At 42.3% G+C, this 20,149-nt stretch overlaps 1 protein-coding gene across 1 annotated transcript in view; it reads right to left on the reverse strand.

Moving 5' to 3' along the window:
• The window catches only part of mybbp1a (MYB binding protein (P160) 1a), a 26,363-nt gene extending 6,438 nt beyond the window's left edge, over window positions 1-19,925 (reverse strand). The window contains exons 1-23 of the mRNA XM_047379363.1: window positions 19,683-19,925; window positions 18,777-18,872; window positions 18,422-18,505; window positions 18,269-18,343; window positions 17,859-17,966; window positions 17,592-17,782; window positions 16,281-16,448; window positions 15,909-16,026; window positions 11,316-11,605; window positions 11,129-11,239; window positions 10,915-11,043; window positions 7,762-7,959; window positions 7,570-7,678; window positions 7,392-7,485; window positions 7,117-7,286; window positions 5,361-5,483; window positions 5,105-5,260; window positions 4,827-5,000; window positions 4,561-4,718; window positions 3,817-3,951; window positions 3,546-3,642; window positions 597-728; window positions 453-521 (exon numbers count right to left, since the gene is read on the reverse strand). Coding sequence (XP_047235319.1) covers window positions 453-521; window positions 597-728; window positions 3,546-3,642; window positions 3,817-3,951; window positions 4,561-4,718; window positions 4,827-5,000; window positions 5,105-5,260; window positions 5,361-5,483; window positions 7,117-7,286; window positions 7,392-7,485; window positions 7,570-7,678; window positions 7,762-7,959; window positions 10,915-11,043; window positions 11,129-11,239; window positions 11,316-11,605; window positions 15,909-16,026; window positions 16,281-16,448; window positions 17,592-17,782; window positions 17,859-17,966; window positions 18,269-18,343; window positions 18,422-18,505; window positions 18,777-18,872; window positions 19,683-19,853 — 3,156 coding nt within the window. The 5' untranslated portion in view covers window positions 19,854-19,925. The remainder of the gene's footprint in view (window positions 1-452; window positions 522-596; window positions 729-3,545; window positions 3,643-3,816; window positions 3,952-4,560; window positions 4,719-4,826; window positions 5,001-5,104; window positions 5,261-5,360; window positions 5,484-7,116; window positions 7,287-7,391; window positions 7,486-7,569; window positions 7,679-7,761; window positions 7,960-10,914; window positions 11,044-11,128; window positions 11,240-11,315; window positions 11,606-15,908; window positions 16,027-16,280; window positions 16,449-17,591; window positions 17,783-17,858; window positions 17,967-18,268; window positions 18,344-18,421; window positions 18,506-18,776; window positions 18,873-19,682) is intronic.
• Window positions 19,926-20,149: the final 224 nt, after the last annotated feature.

The raw sequence follows: 20,149 nt of genomic DNA on the forward strand, positions 1-20,149 counted from the left end.
TGCAGCTCCCAGCTGCTAAAGAAGAAATGTATTTAAATCTCAGAGATATGGGTGAGCTGCTTTCTAGGGGGGAAAAGGCTGCAAAGCCCAAACAAACATTTGTGGACTCATGTTTTCATTGGATTTGCAGATAATAAGTACATAATTGTCCTTTAAAGGTTAAAGCCTGCCTTTCGCCCAGACTGCTGGAGATAGGCACCAGCTCTCCCGTGACCCACTATGGAATAAGCGGTAGAAAATGACTGACTGACTGACTGAGGTTAAAGCCATATGGTGCAATGCCTCAAGAGCTTAAACATCCAATTAAGCAGCAGAGTTATGTTTCTTGTGATCAAATACTTCAATTTATTCACCCTTATGTGATTTTGCTCAGTGTGAATACAAATTGAATTGTTTAGGCCATGGTCAAGCTTTTGGCTTCATTTCTACCTACTACTGCCAAAGGATTTTACCTGCTGATGTTCTCGGACTCCTGACGTGATGTGCTGCACAGCTGTATCCAGGAGGTTCACACATAAAACCTGCATAAATCATCGGAGTTAAGTGTCATTTATCGTCTTACAGAGACCACAGGTAAAATGTGCGCCTGGACTCACGGGAAATCTGGTGAACAAGTCGCTGAACATCTGAGAGGTCAGAGGACTCTTCCTTCGGCTCATGAAGGAGATCAGAGCCTCTCTGAAGAGGCGCGACACCCGATCCACATCTACGTTCCCCATAAACTTGGGCTGTTGTCAAACACAAGATGAGACAGGCATGAGGGTTCAGACTTTTTTCTGAGAAGTTGGCAGGAAGAGAACACACTTCAAATGATGACAAGTCAAGCCAGTCTTCTATTTAGCTGCTTTTGAGTCCTGAAATTCCTCCTGCTGGCTCTCGTCCCTCTTATGACAGGATAAAATGACATAAGGGGAGAAAAAAATCCATCAGACGTGCCGCTCTGCTCTGTTTCTCTGCTGTACACTAACCATCTTGTTCCTGTCTGTCAGAGCTGTTCTCACTGAAACTTCTATTTCTACTACGTTTTTACTTGTAAGTTAGATTTCTTTTAATGTACCAGATGGTAAGAACATTCACTGCAGATTTTCTGACTATCTATGAGCTGCAGGTGCTTCTTAATAAACTTCAATGACATCATCTGACTCTGGAACCTTGTTCTTCAACTAGAATACCAAATTTACTTTTATCTGAAAAGATGATTTCAGACTGAATCCAGTCCTTCCTTCTGCTAAGAGGAATATGACCGTCTGGTTCAGGAGTGGCTTAATGCAAGGAGCTGTTGTAGCCCATGTTCTAGACACATCTCTGTGTGGTGGCTCCAAATTCTTAAAAAAGGCTTTGCTTCACAATCCTTTTCTGGCCATTTCTACCACATTTTTTCCTTCCACTAAACGTTCCATTAATAAAACATCTTACTCCCTTGTGGAAGGTTTCAATGACTGCCTCCTGGACAAGTCTCCATCATCTTCATGACTGTGTAGGTCATAACATGGCCAAGATAGAACATTTAAAATGAATTTGACATCTTTTTTAGCTATAAGGCATAACTGTCAAAATTAACAGGAATAAATAGTCTGAGTTTGATGAATCTAGATGACTTTTACATTCTGACAATAAATTTACTGTTTAATAATATCAAATTTATTCAAAAGCCTAAATAATGCGGCCTCGTTATACTTTAAAGGACAAATCAGTAGTTAATTGTACATATATATTTAAAAAACTGTTTTCTTTTTAATACTTTCATATTTGCTTCATTGTTGTGGAAACATACAGTTTACTTAAAATCCTGGGAAAGTAAAAGCTGCCAGCTTGAGCTCATAATAAGCTAATTATCTGAAAATGTTGGAGACAGTTTTCTTTTAAAGCCAGAAAGATGTCAGGATCCCCTTTCATGAGATTCTTTTGAATTAATTTCAAACACTTTTTGAAGATATCTGACACCAGTGTCGTCCTCCAGCTGTGAAGTCACTGTGAAAACGCCCGTGTGTGTGAGGCAGAGGCAGTTCTGTGTTTCTGTTCTCAGTTATACAGTTTATATTGAGTTGAATAATCCGTTAATTTCCTTATTATTTTCACAGTACATGTGATGTATAGCATTCTCCTCATTTATAGCCTCCTCCCCGAATGCAAATGTGTAAAAGCTTGAAAATAAACATCTTTTATTGAATTCGCATAATGACACAAAACTTTCGAAAGAGTACATCTATTCAATTGGGGGGAGGGGCACCAAAATCCAATTTTAAGAAATAATATGTTGCTACACAATCGCTTCTAGCACAGTTGCTGCCATCCCTAATGATTCCCATTAATAAAGTCATAGATAGTGGTATCTTAGAGTCAGTAAGTCTCCATAGCAACAGTTAGATGCTTTGTACATGCCTTTTCTCCCCTACCATCACAAACATGTTGAGTTTGACAAATTCTGCTGGGACTTTAACTTTCAACAACAAACACTTATAACAAACAGGTGGGTTTGATGTGAAACAAAGGATGAGTATGAGCATTTCATCACTGTTAAGTATGGTGGATTATCTGTGATGCTGTGGGCCTGTTTCTCTCTCCAAGACCCTGGGAACCTTGTTAGAACGCATGGCATCATAAAATCAGAAAATGGGTCATAAATGGATGTTTCAGCATGAGTATGATTTAAAACACAGAAATGGTTCATCAGACACCAAAACAACCTTCTTCCAAGGACATCTCAGTCTCTAAAGGAAACCTGTGGGCTGTGCTGGCAAGAACAAAGCACAGAATAGGACCGAGGACCCAATGAAAAATTGTCAAAAACCCCTTTCTCTGCATGCTCCAACTTTATGAAATGTTATACAAGACTAAGACTGTCCTATCAGTAAAAGCGGTGTATACAAAGTAATAAAAGCAGGGGTCATAACTGTGCAACTGGTGTTTTGTTTAAAATTATTTTTTACCTAGATTTCTTTTGCAATTTAAAAAATGCATTTATTTTAGGGTAAGGGACATCTAATAAATCTGAAGAGTGCTGTAAACATCTAAAAGCAAAACCTGCCCAGTGATTTCAATAATTAAATACTTGCTTTATTTTGCAATCTGTTGTAAATATAATCAAAAGAATTTTACAAGCCAGAATGCACTGACAGCCATGGGATTTTGCTTCCCCGTTCAGTTCTCTCTTGGAGACCTGCTTCATATCAAAATCTTATGCAAGCTACCCGTACAAGGCGAAATATGCATGAATAATGTATTCTTGTAAGGACTAAGAAAACTAGAATTAAAAAGGCAGCAATATGACTAAGAGGCAAAACACATATGTGCCAAGACACGAAGGACAAAAGGAGGTTGAGTTATCCAGGACAATCCTGACCCGATCCCAATAAAGAAACAGACCTGGAAGGAGTCGGCAGCAAACATCTGCTGCCAGGTAAATCATCTGAATTTAGGGTGATCAGTTTTGCATACAGTTGGAGAAAGAACCTTGTGATTCCTTTCCTTCCCGTTTTCTCCTGCTCCCGCTAGAATCTAAACACAGCAGCCCTCTATGGTGAGGTCAAAGTGTGTAAACATACATCATTTACTGCTGCTGCTGCTCCGTCAGCTGTCAGCTCTTCTTTGGTCTCAGCAGGTAGAGCTCCACGCAGCACTTTCACCACATAAAGAGACGCACTGAAAGGAAACACAGCATCAGCAATGAATTCACACAATCAGGTAGAAAACCTGCTTTCTGTCTGTATCAGCGAGCTTTGCTCTTCCCTAAGGGGCGCTCACAAACACAGAGACACGTGAGAAGGCTCCGCATCATTTCCTGCTCGGCCCCGTCTTCAAACAGTGACCTCATACCTGAAGTAGTAGAGACACACAGAGGAGTCCGACAGCTTCTGGGCTTTACTCATCAGTTTGTCCAGCAGGTCGTGGAGCTCCCCCTGCCTGTCACCGGCGGTCCTGCAGTAAACTTTGGACCTGCACAAATGATTCCTGGGAAAGAGAGAACATTGCACAAATCTATAAAGAAAAAGTTCAAATTAATTAGCGGATTGATAAATTATAACACCACGAATGTTTCACATAAAAGCTTAGGGAAGTGCATCACCAGCAACTATAAATTTATTATAATCACAGCAGCTTTGACCCTCCCACCAATTTGACCTGGATCTAAAACGCCAGAGAACCCTACATGATGAATGAAATTTTATATTTTTTTATAAAAATGTTTCTTTATAGAAAACCTTCATAATTCCATCATATAATTTCAATACTACTTAAAATGATAAAGTTTTAATGTTAGGGGATTTATGTCAAATTAACCAGTTTTCAGCTCATCTTATTGCTTATATTTTCCATGTTTATCTACGTTCTTCTTTCCAACTTTTTTAAAAGATTAATGAACAATTGGATGGATGAATGGATGGATAGTTGAAGGAATTGAATGGATTTGGTGATAGACAATTGGACAGATGGAGGAACGTATGGATGAGTGATGATAAACGGATGGATAGATGGGCAGACATTTGGACAGATGGGTCGACAGACCAAAAAAACAACAAACAGGCATGAGATCAAAAACCCAGGTGAGCTGGTTCCTACCTGAAGATATCTGCAGCCCTCCGGAGGAAGTCCTGCTCCTGCTGGTCACTCCCGGAGCTCATTCCTCTGTCGATAATGTTCAGCAGAGGCTCCACTAAACCCAGAATGAGAGGGCTGCCAGCCTGCCGGGCCACGAACACCTCAACCAGATCCAACACCTAAAATGGAGAAATGACTGCTGATGAATTTCCTTCCTATCTGAACATGTCCTGGGCAGCATGAAGCATGATCGATATCTGACCGTTAAAACCCTGAAGGTAAGGTACCTTAATCTTAAAGTCTCGGACCAGAACCCTCTCCTTCTGCAGCTTCGTCTTCTCATCTTTCTTTGCCTGGACCTTCTTCTTCTGTTCCGAGAACAGCGCTGACAGGCTCTTATCGAGCTTCATCATGGCTTCATCATCCAGATCTTCATCGCTGCTGGCGTTTTCCTCGGTGGCCTAAATAAGCAGAATATTATTATAACTGAAATAAGCTAAAAAGGTTTAGGAGCCACTACTCAGACACTTAATTTATGCTACAGTGGAACCAGGAGATCACCCACCAGAGCGTTCTGCTGCTGCAGGACCTTCATCAGCTCCAAGCGAAAATTTTGGTCCACCTCTCCCTCCTCCATCTCTTCATCTTCTTCCTCCTCCTCATTCTCCTCCATTGCTTCCTCCTCGCCAGAATCATTATCCGACTTGTCAAACTCGTCATCCTAATCACAAAATATTTATAAAAGTCCGGTCTAAAGTTTAGTCTAAATGCGTAAAATGTGAAACTACAAAAGAGCAAAGAGTAAGAGGAAATTCCGTAACCTCCATGTCTTCGTCTTGTTCCTCGTCATCATCATCCTTCAGGTTCTTCTTCTGTGTTTTGTCTCCATCGTCAGTGACAACTACAGCGCCGTCCTCCTCATCTTCCTTGTCTGGGTCCAAGACCTGTCAGAAAAACCCAATAACAATTCCTGAAAACGTTAAAGTTTGTAGGTTGGATTGCAAAATTGTAAAAAGTTACACCTTCTTCTCTAGTTTATTTTATTGTTTCGACTGGGGGAAATTAGTGACATCTAGTGGTGAAAAATAAGACTGCAATAAAATATTTCTTGTATATAAGGATTTGCTCTATTCATGAAACTCCAGTTCAGTAAAAAACTGTTGAAACATAATGAAAGATTTCATTTTAAGCAATGTTCCCCTTAATTTTCTACCATCAGTCTTGCAATGATTTTGGTGTTTTAAAAAGAGGTACTTGGAGAAATCTGGCTGGTGATCGGAACCGAGTGATTTTTAGTTTAATTGGCCCTAACTAGTGACAAGACGATCAAAAACTCAAAATCACAATGTTTTTCTGATCAGTGAATGCACCAAAACTAAGCACTGCCAGGTCACTGGAACAACAACACTCTTTGGGGTAGAGGTTGTTACTAAATGAAAAAAGCAAAACGTTTGTCATTTTCAGCATTAGTGAAATGTTAAAAAAAACACAATCAGAAGATGCACAGAGACCCAATAAGCTACTTAAAAAGAAATCCTTCAGTAGGACATGCAGAGACATGTCTGTGGTTCATTCGGGCTGCGAGAGAGAGCAAGACTTTCAGCAGATAACAGGAAGGCTGAGCGGAGTACAGTCAAGTCCCTGTTTATTCCTTTTGACCTTTTAACTTCTGTAAAAGGTCAAAAGGAATGTTGGAAGCTGCTTGGAAACCTCACGATTAAGGTAAGGAAATAGAAAGGTGCAGTTTTAGTGATGCCATCAGTGCTAACAGAGCTGAATGCTATGAAGACTATTAATATGAACGATCTAATCATTTTATCTTTGTTCTAATCAAGTAAAAACATGTTTTACAGTAACTGTTACGTCGCCTCTGCTTGTAATATAAATATTAATGATTACTGATTAATGAGACTAGAAAAAATCTTCTGAATGCTGGTCCTGATCTTCATATACTACAGCCTTTACAATGAATTAAAATGGACTGAGATTGGTCAAGCTGGTAGCTGCAGGTCAAAGCATTAAAAAAAACCTTACTGATCGGTGCACCTCTAGTTTTTTATACATTGTACATGAATACAACAGAAAGTGATCCTCGACATATACATATTTATGCATTTTTGACTGTTTTCCCTAATTTCTGCAAAAAACATGAATCTTTCTTAAATGGGGGTGGTGCTGTATCTATAAAGTCTGTAAAACATTACTGGAATGATGCCTCGTCTTTTTCTACTATAGTTGAGCGAAGAATCTATTTTGCACACTTGAATAATGTGTTTTTTTTGCTGAATTCGCTTTACACGCACAGAAAATAAATATAATCTACCATGTAAATGAAAATACAACTCAGAATTACAGTTAACTTTGGCCTTTTAATTCTGATTTCTTTTATGGAAAAAGTGAGTAACTTCTTCCAAAAAAGTCACAAGTAATAAAAAGGCAACATGCTTCAGCTGAGGGTGACAGAAAAGAATAATACCAATAAATTGTTAGTGAAATTACTCCAATATGAAAAAAAAAAATCAGATCTTTACCCCGGAAGATTTACAGTTTTAAATCCAGTTTGGACTGATCACTCACGTCTAAGATGGCGGTGAGTGCTGCTGCAGTAACGTGGGGGCAGATGGAGGAGAAGACCGTCCTGCAGACCTGCCTGATGTGTCGGCTCTGCTGGGACAGCAGGGACAGTAGTATGTCCACCATCACCTCCACCCACTCTGGCTCCTCCTCCTCCTCCTGCTGCTCTGTGGCTGCAACAGGTTCATGTTACAGTCAGAGTAACATTGTATTCTTCAGGTCTCAGTTATACATATTGGGCGCCTTTGAAAACATGCATCAGAATAACAAAGCCTCACCTTGTTGTTTCTTCTTCTTCTTGGCTTTCTTCTCCTGGGCTTTGTCCATGCAGCTCTGCAGGTCCTTCATGATGTCCAACAGCTCATCCGGAGCCTTCAGAACAGAGTACTTCAAATGAAACCTCTGGACTCTCAAAGCAGAACAAAGTTGCAGTAAGCCTCAACTAGCTGCTTTTACCTTGAAGAGATGCATGCCGACCAGCAGGAAGAGCTGCTGGAACGCGCCGCTCTCCGCAGTCGCGCCTTTCTTAGCCTTTTTCTTCAGATTGGCCACAGACACCAGCATCCTAAGAACAAGCAAATATAACATTTCTTTCAAACAGTAAGTGAGCGGACATGTCGAATAATACATGATTCTGCTCTCCCCTACCCGTCCCAGGCTTGTTTCTGTTCGGCACTGAAAGGCTGGATGCTTTGGACATGTTTGGGATGGCCGAGCAGGAGCTGGGCGTACTGGACCAGGTGGTAGATCCACATGGTGCCGTCTGACGTTACACCGAGTGATCGCTTCTGACTGACGGCCGTGCTGTCGTCGCTCGGTGGCATGTGGTGCATGGACATGAGGAGTCTGGATGGAGGACAGACAGCAGCAGACAGGGACACACAAGGATGAACACCTTCTTTCTTTTGACAGAAACAAGACTCTACTCTCTCTGCAGAGACGTTGTACGCCTCAGTTAAAGTCACCTGAGGCTAGTCTGACCCTTGTCACAAATTTGGCTCAAAAATGGCCACAAAAAGACTCAAACAAGGCTTTGTTTTCTGACTTTGTTTATTTAACGAAGTAACTGTTAAATGTGAGACCAGTAATGGTACAAATCAGTGGTGAAAAGCCCTGTATGGATGATTGTTAATGTATAATATGTTGTAAAAGGTTGAGCTAGGTCTTTAACGATCTGCTGCAAGAGGGGGAAAAACAAAGGCGACCAAAGCAGGGAAACCAGGGCATCACACCATGTTGTGTGAAAATGACCAGTGTGCTGCTCTGATTTCCCACAGTGAGACTATACTGTATACCCAAACAGCTTGGGTTTCAAGATTTCTTCACTAATTATTCATAAATCAAATCCTGACATTCCTCTGCACTGGAGCCAGACTTATTTACAGTCTTTTAAACTGGTGTTGAGCAATTTTTCTTTGGACCTTTTACCCGGTTATATTCAGAAAGACTGGTTAATTGTTATAATCCATCAAGGCAAAAAAGGCACTTTTATTTGGAACAATATTTCCATCATTACTAAAAAGGAACGCAGAGAAACAAATTATATTAAATACATGTCTTTCCACCTTTTGGGTTATAGAAACCACCCCAATATATTTATTATTTTTAAATTTTGAGTCTAATTATTATAGTTTATTATTTTGTAACGTATTATGCATTTTTTTTTTTAGATAACTCTGTGGTGTCAGTCATGTGGAAGGTGTTTTTTAAATTCATATACATCTAATTTTTTCCCCCAGAAGCAAAATTTCAGTTGTCATTTTTAAGTTGCTTATTATCTTTCTCTCATCTACCAAAAACAGTACAAATGTCTGTCACCGTGGGGATGATCAGACTTATCTTACATGAAAGAAACGGTTTAATACTTCCACTGTTTCATAACTGAAACATGATTTCAGAGAGATTCAGTTTTCAAATACGTCCGTCTCTCTAAAATCTATTTTTTCCAATTCCTTTTTTGGAGGGATAATTACTGGCAGTGAGTGTATATTTTTTTTTTTTTTACTGTTATTTGTATTCATGAACATTTTTGGATCTACACACTTCTTTATTTTGGTTCATTCTCTGTTTTATTGTATTTAAAAAGGTAGAATACGACATTTATTGCTTTACAGCTTCTATCCCAAAGTTCCAAACTCCAAATAATTATTCACAATGCGAATAATTCAGGAATACTGTAACGCGGCACTTTATTTTTTTAATTTAAGCTTCATTATATATTTTTCACTTACAATATGTTAATTTTACTTGGTTTGGTAGCTGCTGTCATTGAATGTTGCTGTTTTATGTCCAAAGTGGAATTTGTGTGTTTTCTGAATATGTTTTTAGAATATTTAACATTATTGTGATATACATCTGGACTTACATAATATTGCTGAAACAAGGGCTGCACAATATACTGAAAATTTTGTGTCACCTTAATCTGTAAAAGCGATAATACTGTAAAGAACTGCGACCTAATACACAGGTTGGTACGGTATGTAAAAGCCACGCATTCATGCTTTATATACAGTTTCTATTTCAGGATTCTTGTTTAGAGCAGCAGATGTTTTAGTGGGACATTAACATGACACCAATTTGTTTCAGCAGCTATAGATATGCAACCTTTTCAGTAGAACTGGAGTATTTTGTTCAAATTTAAATATAATTTTTTTTTTGCAGAAGGTGCATAACCCGCACAAAACCTGGGGACTATTGGCCCTTTCGCACTGGCTCGTTTTAGTCGGCGCGACTCTGCACCGGTCGGTTTCGCTCTACTCGCTACGGTAACAGTTGCGTTACCACTGACCCACCGACGGCTGAAGCTATGGTGGCTGAAGCCCCGCCTCCAGCCATGAGTGTAGAGCGCTGTGCTGCTATTGACGTTAATGTGTTACATTTCACATAAATCTGTGTGAATGATAAGAATGTCTTATGTTTTTTATGTCTAAAATGATCCACTGGGATAATTATCTGGACCACAGCCCAGCCAGAACTTATAAAATAAGGCTCAGGGGTTCTGATGTTAAGGGGTGGCAGGAGAACCAGAGTGGAGAGACGCTGCTGTCTGGATGGTGAAGCTCCAAACTTTGCCTGAAGAAGTTACAACTTTGGGCTTTATGAGGAAGTTGTTATCTTATCCATGGCAATAACGAGGACAAGGACTTAAAAGCACAAAACCGCTGACTTTTGACCTTTTGAAGTTAGTTTTAGGTTGGATATTGCATATTCGTGCTCCGCAGATTCAGCGGCATGTCCTCCCGTTTGGTCCGATGCAGCCAGTCTGATTACGGGCAGCTGCTCTCTGCCTGCTCCCTCCTCCTGCAGACGCTGGTTCGCTTAAGGACCGTCAATAAATGTCTGAACCAAACAGGTTGTTTCATGGTGGTTTTGTTTTGTGCGTTTTGGGGAAAATGTTTGTGTCTCTGAACAGCTGATTTTATGTGTTATCAGCTGATTTAGGATGTTATTAAATACAGCGCTCTGCCTACGTGTAATTCGGAAAGCTGAGGTGTCCTTTTTCTTTTCTGTCAGCCTTCAGGCATGGTTTATGACCCGCAAATGGTCAAATTACATGTATGACCTGCTCCTTTTACATGATTGCATAATGTATGCTTTCCTCATGTTGTGGAGGTTGCATTACAGCCTACATACAAACTTTGAGGGACGAGGCATGTTTTTTTAACTCAAAAACTCTCCCCGAGGTTACTCCTAAACAAGGTTAGTTTATTATCCTTGGTAGTTTCATAGAAACAAAAAGTGCTGGGATAAATAAAGGCAACTTTATTCTAATAAATGTTGAAAAAAAAAAAAAGTTCTAACCCAAAGAATGAATTAACGAGCACTCCTCTGGTTTTATCATCCAGTGGGACAGAAAGTTTCCCGCTTGTCTCTGCGATGTCGGAGGTAGCCGCCTTCTTGGTGCTGAAGAAAGCGTGGAAAAAGACAAACCTGGAAAAGAGATAAAACAACACTGGAGACCTCTCTTCTGTTCTGCAGAGGACTTGAACTTTGCTGGCTAAGAAGCAGGTCTCACCTGGCAACGTCCATGCTAAGATCCTCCTGTTTCTTCACCTGATGGTTGTCAATGATTGAGGCGAGTCGAGAGACAATCCACTTCCTCAGGCGGAATATGGGGCTCTCTTTCCTGAGGGAGAGAACATCAGAGTCAACACGAGAACAGAGATTTTATCTAACAGATTTATGTTTGAGTAAAAGCGTACTGTTCTTTGCCCTCCTGCTTGTCTTTCTGCTTGCGGGTGCTGAAATCCAGCAGCTGGTCCGTCTGAGGCTGCAGGAACATCCCTTTGAGCCATTTCACGTAGCTCTGCAGAGCCGAGGGTTCCAGGTGCTGCACCACCCTCCACACTGACGGCACCACGGGGTAACCATTGTTGGTCAGCGAGGAGAAGCTCACCACGACCGCCAGCTGTTTATCAGGGTCCCGACATCCCTGCAGGAAGTCCGACACGTAGGCGTCCATTTCCGGGGCCAGTTTGAAACGGTCCGGTTTCTGAGGGAGAGAAATCATGGATTCTGATCATCAGCTGTTTGTGAGAGTTAGTAGACGGGGATAACGTAGTTTTGTGAAGCCATTAATAACCAGCAAGAACTTTACATATTTCATTTTGCCAGTCAGCCTCCCTGACAACTAATTAAAACATTTTTTATGGCTTACATACGGGCAACTTTTCTGTGCAAAAATGTAAGGTCACTATTTATTTATTTTTCCATGCTAGTATCCTGACTTCCCTGCAATCTTTTAGATGGATGGATGGATGGATGGATGGAAGGACGGACGGACGGATGGATGGATGGATGGATGGACGGACGGACGGATGGATGGAAGGACGGACGGATGGATGGAAGGACGGACGGATGGATGGATGGACGGATGGATGGATGGAAGGACGGACGGATGGATGGATGGAAGGACGGATGGATGGATGGAAGGACGGACGGATAGATAGATAGATAATAAGTGGACTGATGTGAGGTTCTACTGAATTAATGAGAAGTGAGCTAATTGTCAGTCTAATAATGAAATGTTCTGCTCAGAGTTTTCTCGGTAGTCCTGAAAAGCAAACAACTCCTTGCAGCAGAAAGACCTCAAATGAAATATAAATGGAAAAAATAGGTTGTTTCTACATAATTCAGTCCTGCAGGTTTTAGTTCACTAGTTCGATATTTTTTTCACTACACCTGTACAGTCATGGCCTTTAAGGCACAAGTGTTTATGTTTACAACTTTTCTACAGACTTTTTGTTTGCACTAAATGCACTATTACGAAAATGTTTTGCATTATACTGTTATGCTTTTTTATATTGTTTTAAGTTAAGCAGGACGGAGGTCTTTTCAATAGTGGTTTATTTATTTTAGAAAGATTTTTGTCTAGTAATTGTATTTTGCAAAAAGAATAAATGATTTTATAAATCGCTGAATAATTGTTTCTCCATGGATATTTGTATCAGTCAAAAACATGCATCGAATTAAATTTGGGTTTGAGTCAAAGTCATTTCACACAAAGAAAAAGGGTGAAAAGAATCACCAGGCCGGTAGAGGTGCAGACAGTGGAGTTGGACGGCCCTATGAGGAGGTGTCCCTTAGTTATTTATCAAGGAGTTGGCAACCCTATTAGCACAGGACATCATTTTTGTTATTGTAACATAAGCTAAACTGATATTGGTAGAATATCAGCTAATGCTAGCATATTAGCTAACTTTAAAATTGTACATTATGTTTAGTACCATGTTAAAATAAGATGCTTTTAGCATAGTAGCTTGTGCTAGCCGAAATTATTATTAAAAGGTTGTAGTAAAGTTGTGCATTTGTTACTTATCACAGCTAAAACTGAGGTGATATTTTTGCCAAGTTATGCTCATTAATTAGTCTTTCAGCTTCAGTTAAGCTACTTCAACAGATCATCTGGCAGTTCAGCTCTTGGATCTATTCAGCTTAAAGCATCCGCAATGTATATCTGCAGGATATGCTATTTGTTTCAAATTTTGATTTGATTACCATGATTTGAAAATATTCTATTTGTTTAGCCACTTAAATCTCATCTATTATTCATTCAGACCCAAAAATGCTTTAAAGCTACAACAATGGTTGCTACTGTAAATCTATTTAAAATTAAATTAAATCTAAGTCTAATGTAGGACAAAAACAAGCAGCTATGTCAGAATTTGCACCATTAACTACGATATATATATATATACCCCCCAGCTCAGCTGTCTTGCCCCCCAGCTCAGCTGTCTCGTGTTGGGGTTTACCCCAGTGGATGAGAGGGTCGTATCCCTGCGCCTTCGGGTTGGGGAGACGTCTCTGACTATCATTTCAGCCTACGGGCCGAGTGGTAGTGCGGAGTACCCGGCCTTCTTGGCGTCCCTGTCGGGGGTGCTGGATAGTGCCCCTCCCGGGGACTCCATTATTCTGCTGGGGGACTTCAACGCCCACGTGGGGAACGACAGTGACACCTGGAGAGGTGTGATCGGGAGGAATGGCCTCCCCGATCTGAATCCGAGTGGTGCTTTGTTATTGGACTTCTGTGCTAGTCACGGATTGTCCATAATGAACACCATGTTCAAACATAAGGGTGTCCATCAGTGCACTTGGCACCAGGACACCCTAGGCAGGAGGTTGATGATCGACTTTGTTGTCGTATCATCAGACCTTCGGCCGCATGTTTTGGACACTCGGGTGAAGAGAGGGGCTGAGCTGTCCATTGATCACCACCTGGTGGTGAGTTGGATCCGCTGGAGGAGGAGAAAGCCAGTCAGACTTGGCAGGCCCAAGCGCATAGTGAGGGTCTGCTGGGAACGCCTGGCGGAGCCCTCGGCCAGGGATGTATTCAACTCTCACCTCCGGGAGAGCTTTGACCAGATCGCGGGGGATGTTGGAGACATAGAGTCCGAGTGGACCATGTTCTCCGCATCTATTGTCGATGCTGCTGCCCATAGCTGCGGCCGTAAGGTCTGCGGTGCCTGTCGCGGCGGCAATCCCAGAACCCGGTGGTGGACACCGGCAGTAAGGGATGCTGTTAAGCTGAAGAAGGAGTCCTATCGGGTGTGGTTGGCTTGTGGGACTCCTGAGGTGGCTGACGGGTACCGTGAGGCCAAGCGTGCTGCGGCCCGGGCTGTGGCAGAGGCAAAAACACGGGCCTGGGAAGAGTTCGGTGAGGCCATGGAGAAGGACTACCGGTTGGCCTCGAAGCGATTCTGGCAAACCATCCGGCGCCTCAGGAGGGGGAAGCAGTGCTTCGCCAACAGTGTTTATAGTGGGGGTGGGAGACTACTGACCTCGACTGAGGACATTATCGGGCGGTGGAAGGAGTACTTCGAGGATCTCCTCAATCCTGCCATCACGCAGGGTACAGGGTACTCGAGGGTTCATGGGAGTTTGCCCAACCGGTCCACATGTGTTTTGTGGACCTGGAGAAAGCATTCGACTGTGTCCCTCGTGATGCCCTGTGGGGGGTGCTCCAGGAGTATGGAATCGGGGGCCCATTATTAGAGGCCATCCGGTCTCTGTACGAGCGGAGCAGGAGTTTGGTCCGCATTGCCGGCACTAAGTCGGACCTGTTCCCGGTGCATGTTGGACTCCAGCAGGGCTGCCCTTTGTCACCGGTCCTGTTCATAACTTTTATGGACAGGATTTCTAGACGCAGCCAAGGGTCAGAGGGGGTCTGGTTTGGGGACCAGAGGATTTCATCTCTTCTTTTTGCAGATGACGTGGTCCTGCTGGCCCCCTCTAACCAAGACCTACAGCATGTACTGGGGCGGTTCGCAGCCGAGTGTGAAGCGGCTGGGATGAGGATCAGCTCCTCCAAGTCCGAGGCCATGGTACTCGACCGGAAAAGGGTGGCTTGTCCTCTTCAGGTTGGAGGGGAGTTCCTGCCTCAAGTGGAGGAGTTTAAGTATCTCGGGGTCTTGTTCACGAGTGAGGGAAGAACGGAGCGGGAGATCGACAGACGGATCGGTGCGTCTGCCACAGTAATGGGGGCGCTGTGCCGGTCCGTTGTGGTGAAGAGAGAGCTGAGCCGAAAAGCAAAGCTCTCAATTTACTGGTCGGTCTACGTTCCTACCCTCACCTATGGCCATGAACTTTGGGTCATGACCGAAAGAACGAGATCACGGATACAAGCGGCTGAAATGAGCTTCCTCTGTAGGGTGGCCGGACACTCCCTTAGAGATAGGGTGAGGAGCTCGGCCATCCAGGAGGGGCTCGGAGTAGAGCCGCTGCTCCTCCACATTGAGAGGACCCAGTTGAGGTGGCTCGGGCATCTATACCGGATGCCTCCTGGACGCCTTCCTCGGGAGGTGTTCCAGGTACGTCCCACCGGGAGGAGGCCCAGGACACGCTGGAGGGACTATGTCTCTCGATTGGCCTGGGAACACCTTGGGCTCCACCTGGAGGAGCTGGAGGAGGTGTCTGGAGAGAGGGACGTCTGGACGTCTCTGCTGAGTCTGCTGCCCCCGCGACCCGGTCCCGGATAAGCGGAAGACGACGAACGAACGAACGAACTACGATATATGACAATTTTTAAGGTATATGATGACAGCTTTATAGCACATTTGTCATATTAAAACTCCAGACTTTTATCAGACACAATTGATATTATTTTGAAGTTAATTTACGGTCCATTGTGGATATCAAAGCTCAGATATTTACCATAAATGTTCAGCACAGAATGTACAATAAAGTTTAATAGCTTGCGAAAGTCTCAAACGGGTCTTCTTCAACATATTGTATGTTATTCTTCCTTCATCAGTAATGGAAACCTGAAACCTGCATAGCGGCGGCACGGGTAGACTGACCTGAGCTGAAACTACGTGTTCGCCGTAGTGCATCATCACCTCTCCGGATAAAACCTCCTTTAGCTGGGATAAGGACAGCAAAGGTAGGGCGCTGCCCAGCAGACGGAAGCTCAGGTAACTGCACAGAGACCGCAGGAAAACACATCATTAGACTGAAAAAAAAAAAAAAGGCAGTAAAAGAGGAAAATTGATGGTTCCTGAGTCGAAAACTTTACAACTGCATAAGAAGTGAACAACATTAAATGTTTGCTTGTAGCTGTTTAGTTTGAGTAAATTCCTCATTTTGTCAGCTGCATCATATCAAAGCAAATCCATCACAAGAACAGATGGTTTAGCAGCTGCCAAGTTATTCCCTCCAGGGTACGGACTCACTGCGTCGGTCCGGATGGCTCCTTGAACATGCCTTCGGTGATGGCTTTGTTCCAGAACAGCTGGAAGCTGTCTTCCTTCAGAGAGAGCTTCAGCAGGTCCACGGCCACGGAGGGGAGGACAAGCTCCTTCTTCACTGAGCGCGCCGCCATCTTTAAAACCTCCACCAACCTGCCAGACAGAAAATTTTCCAAACAGATGAGTAAAGCACAAGGGGATGTGTTGGTCAAGGGTCATTAACCAAGTTCAGTTAAGGACCTAAATTCCTCCTTAAGACAACAGATTTGAGATTAGTCTTGTTTTAGTTATTATAAACTGTCTTTTTTATTTTATTATTTAATGTCACAAACAGATCTTGTCTGCCATGGTTCTGCTACACAGTTTCACACCATCCTTGACTAGTCTCTCAAGGATGAGACTAGTCAAGACTTTAAAAACAAATATTGGGTAAAACAAAGATCCAAAACCGGATTACGGGTTCACAAATAAACTGGGTTATAAAGAAGTTCTAATGTATAATAATAATTGAATCTGAATAATTATTCAGGTGTGTGTAACCTTTATGTTGTGGTTTTCACAACTGTCTCAATCCAAGGTAGTAACAAAACAAAAATATTTCTTTTTATTGTGTCCACAATCAGAATATAAACCTGATTAATCTGGGGAATAAATCTGCAATAGGCTGACCTGCCAATTAGGATTTTGGGATACTTTAGTTTCTTTTCAAGCACAAAATAAAAAATCTGTAATGCATTGCTGAGACAACAGGGTGCAAGGTCACCAACTGGTTGTAACACATTATAGATGCAAATAGAAAAGCAAAAACTAAAAAACATGATGAATTTCAAATTGCATTTTTCAGAGATTCAGGGAGACCCTAATGGAGTGATACAGATCTGTGTTTTTCTTTGTGGTCAAGCCTGCTGAGGCCAACTTTTCTTTAACACACGAGAATTAATCTGTTTTAATTTAACGATCAAATGCAACCAACTTTCAACATAAACTTAAAAAAGGCTGCAGGTTCTTTTATGGAGGCAGTAGTTTTGGAATGAACAAAAACTGCATTTATAGACCAAAACAGAAACATGAGTTTTTATTTTTGACATTTATAAGCTGATTACCGGTCAGAGCTGATCAAGCCATCTTGAAATTAAAAAAGTATTCTAGATTACTTTACAGAAAGATAGTTATGGTTGATCTCTTTTCATCTTTTAAAAGATTACTTTGTACAAACCCTTCATTAAAAAGAAACTACAGCAGTCCCCACCATTGGATTAGTAAATCCCTGTGATGAGTTATGGAGCACATTCTTACTTTGGGATGTTGTCTGCATTGATGATGGTGGAGGAGCCGAGCAGCTTCTTGAGCTTCTTGGGTTTGAGCGCCTGCGGGAAGCGTTGCAGGGCCACCAGCAGCAGCTGCAGCTGCTCTGGAGTCCTGAAGGCCGACGCCAGGTCGGCTTGCAGAGCGCCCAGCAGGACCTCCTCAAACACCTCCTCTGGTATCTGTGGGCCCAGAAAAGAGCGTTTTACAGGAGGTGAACGGCTTACAGCGGTGAGGATGTGAAGGTGCTGTTGTCACCTCAGTGAGGATGTCTGTCATGGTCTTGCTTGGCAGGTCCTTCAGGTGCTGTTTGTGCTGGGTCAGAGTCTGAAGGAGCTGCACACATCCCAGCACCACCTGTGGCTCCTGCAGAGACACAGATGCACATCCTAAACTATTGCTTTGTCCTTTTTCACTGTTCTCTTCCCAATCTTTGAGAAATTAACGCTCTTTTTCCTTCCTGATACTGAGTCTGTTGTCCACACATCAGTTAACAACCTGCCTTCAAGCTAACATTAAAGAAAATCTTTTATACATGTTCTATTACATATGCATGCATGATTCAACAATTGGGTCTTTTCTGTGTATTTTCAACAGAAGACGAATAAGTGCTGAAACTTCACGGGCTTACTTGGTCCTTTCAGGGACAAACTGAGAAGTAAACTTACTTTGACGAGGCGTCCTGACTGATGAAGAGCGAGGACGCCAAACAGGTTCCCAAACATTGCATTTCTGGCAAGTTTCTAGAGAACAAAAACAAGGTTTTGGTGTTTAAATATCCTTTAAATGAAGGTTTCTGTGTTAAATGAACCAAAACGCACCTTTTTTACAGCCTGTAAGTTGTGTTTTTCGTTGATCCTGTTGAGAATGCTCTGCAGGGAGACGTCTTCAAAGGCACTTAACACCTTAAGGAAAAAAACTTATCAGGATCACAGTTTGACCATTTATTCTAAGTTCTGAGAATTAGATGCATTTTCTTAAGTTTTGTCGCTTGACACAGTCTGGTCAAAATTGACTGATGATGCTGACTTATCACTCACATAACTCAAAAATAAATCTTGAAGCATATGGGTTGTTTTTTTTGTTGTTTTATTAAATCAGTTATTAGCAGTTTTATAGTTGAAAATGAACATAATTGTCTTAGCTCTATGTGAATCAGGTTTGCAGTCCACTCACCTGCCCCAGAGCCAGGCTGAACCCAGGTCTGGCTGTCTCCCGAGTGTGGGCCAATCCGTCCACCAGCCTTTTAAACGTGTATTCCAGCTCATCAGCCTGCAGCACAGAGGAGCAGAGCATCATTAAACACTTTTTCTCCACTTTTATTTACCTTTCTTCGTTTTTAGATTTAAATCTTGTTTAACATGGTTGATACGGTCCTACCATTATTATATTTCTAACTAAGATAATTATAGTTTAATTGAATATGCTTTGATCTAAAGCGTTTCATTGTGGCTCTGTCTGTAGTTTAGGGTTGTTGTCTTGCTGGGAGGCGAACCTTTGGCCCAGTTTCAAGTCTTTTACACCCTTTGACAGCTTCTCTACCAGGTCTGGCGTATATTAAGCTCCATCCACTCTACACAGCTTCCCTTTCCCCTGCTGAATAAAATCCTTCCCGCAGCATCATGATGCCACCACCCTGTTTCAAAGTGCAGCTGGTGTTTTCAGGCTATGATGCAGCGAACCTATGATATAAAACAGACTCTTTCTACCAGAGCAACCAGCTGCCTTCAGGGGTGTCAGAGAAAAGGAGGCTGAACACAAATACTTGCCACACTTTTCAGTTATTCTAAAAACGTCTCTTTTCTTTTTGGACTTTTTTCACCCGTTCTGGTTTGTTGTGCTTGAACTTATTTGTGTTTTCTATGACATAATACCGAGTTTAATCTTTTCCTGTTTATATATTTTATATACTTGACTATAACCACCCTGGTCAACTGACCCTTTCAATTAATTTAATGTTTACTTATATTAAGGGTTAATGTTTCAGCATTAGGTATAAATGGTGAATTTTACGAGTAAAAGATCGTTTTTAAGAGTGAAGAATATCTATATTTCAACAGCGGCATGCTGTGTGTTTCTCACCTTGTTTTCTGTTTTCAGGTACTGGATCAGGTTCTCCACCGCCTTCAGCCGGACCTCCTGGTCCGGTTTGGCCAGGTCCCAGAAGAAGTCGAGGAAGACCCGGTTCTGTTGTAGGATCCCGGCAGGCCGGAGCGGCTCGGCTGATCTCACCTCCACCATCTCTACAGACATCTGCTCTCACAACCAGGACGGGCTGCTGCTCATGCTGCAGAACAACGTGCAGCACGAACGAGAACTACATCCGGGTCGATTCAGAGTGGGGTGTGCATCATTTAAACGCCGGCACACGTAGCGGCGCGGGGACGGGTGGGGTTAGCAAGTTTTTTTCCGTGCCCAAATCATTTTTTTTTTTCTTTTAAAATAAACAATAAAATCCCACCCCATCAACCTTAGAATACAGATCAATAAAGAGATGACCGGAGCACCCTCTTTCACACGTTTGCTTGTGACAAATTTTAAGTTTTCTC

This window comes from Girardinichthys multiradiatus, chromosome 11 (genome assembly GCF_021462225.1).
Source record: "Girardinichthys multiradiatus isolate DD_20200921_A chromosome 11, DD_fGirMul_XY1, whole genome shotgun sequence".
Classification (NCBI taxonomy): domain Eukaryota; kingdom Metazoa; phylum Chordata; class Actinopteri; order Cyprinodontiformes; family Goodeidae; genus Girardinichthys; species Girardinichthys multiradiatus.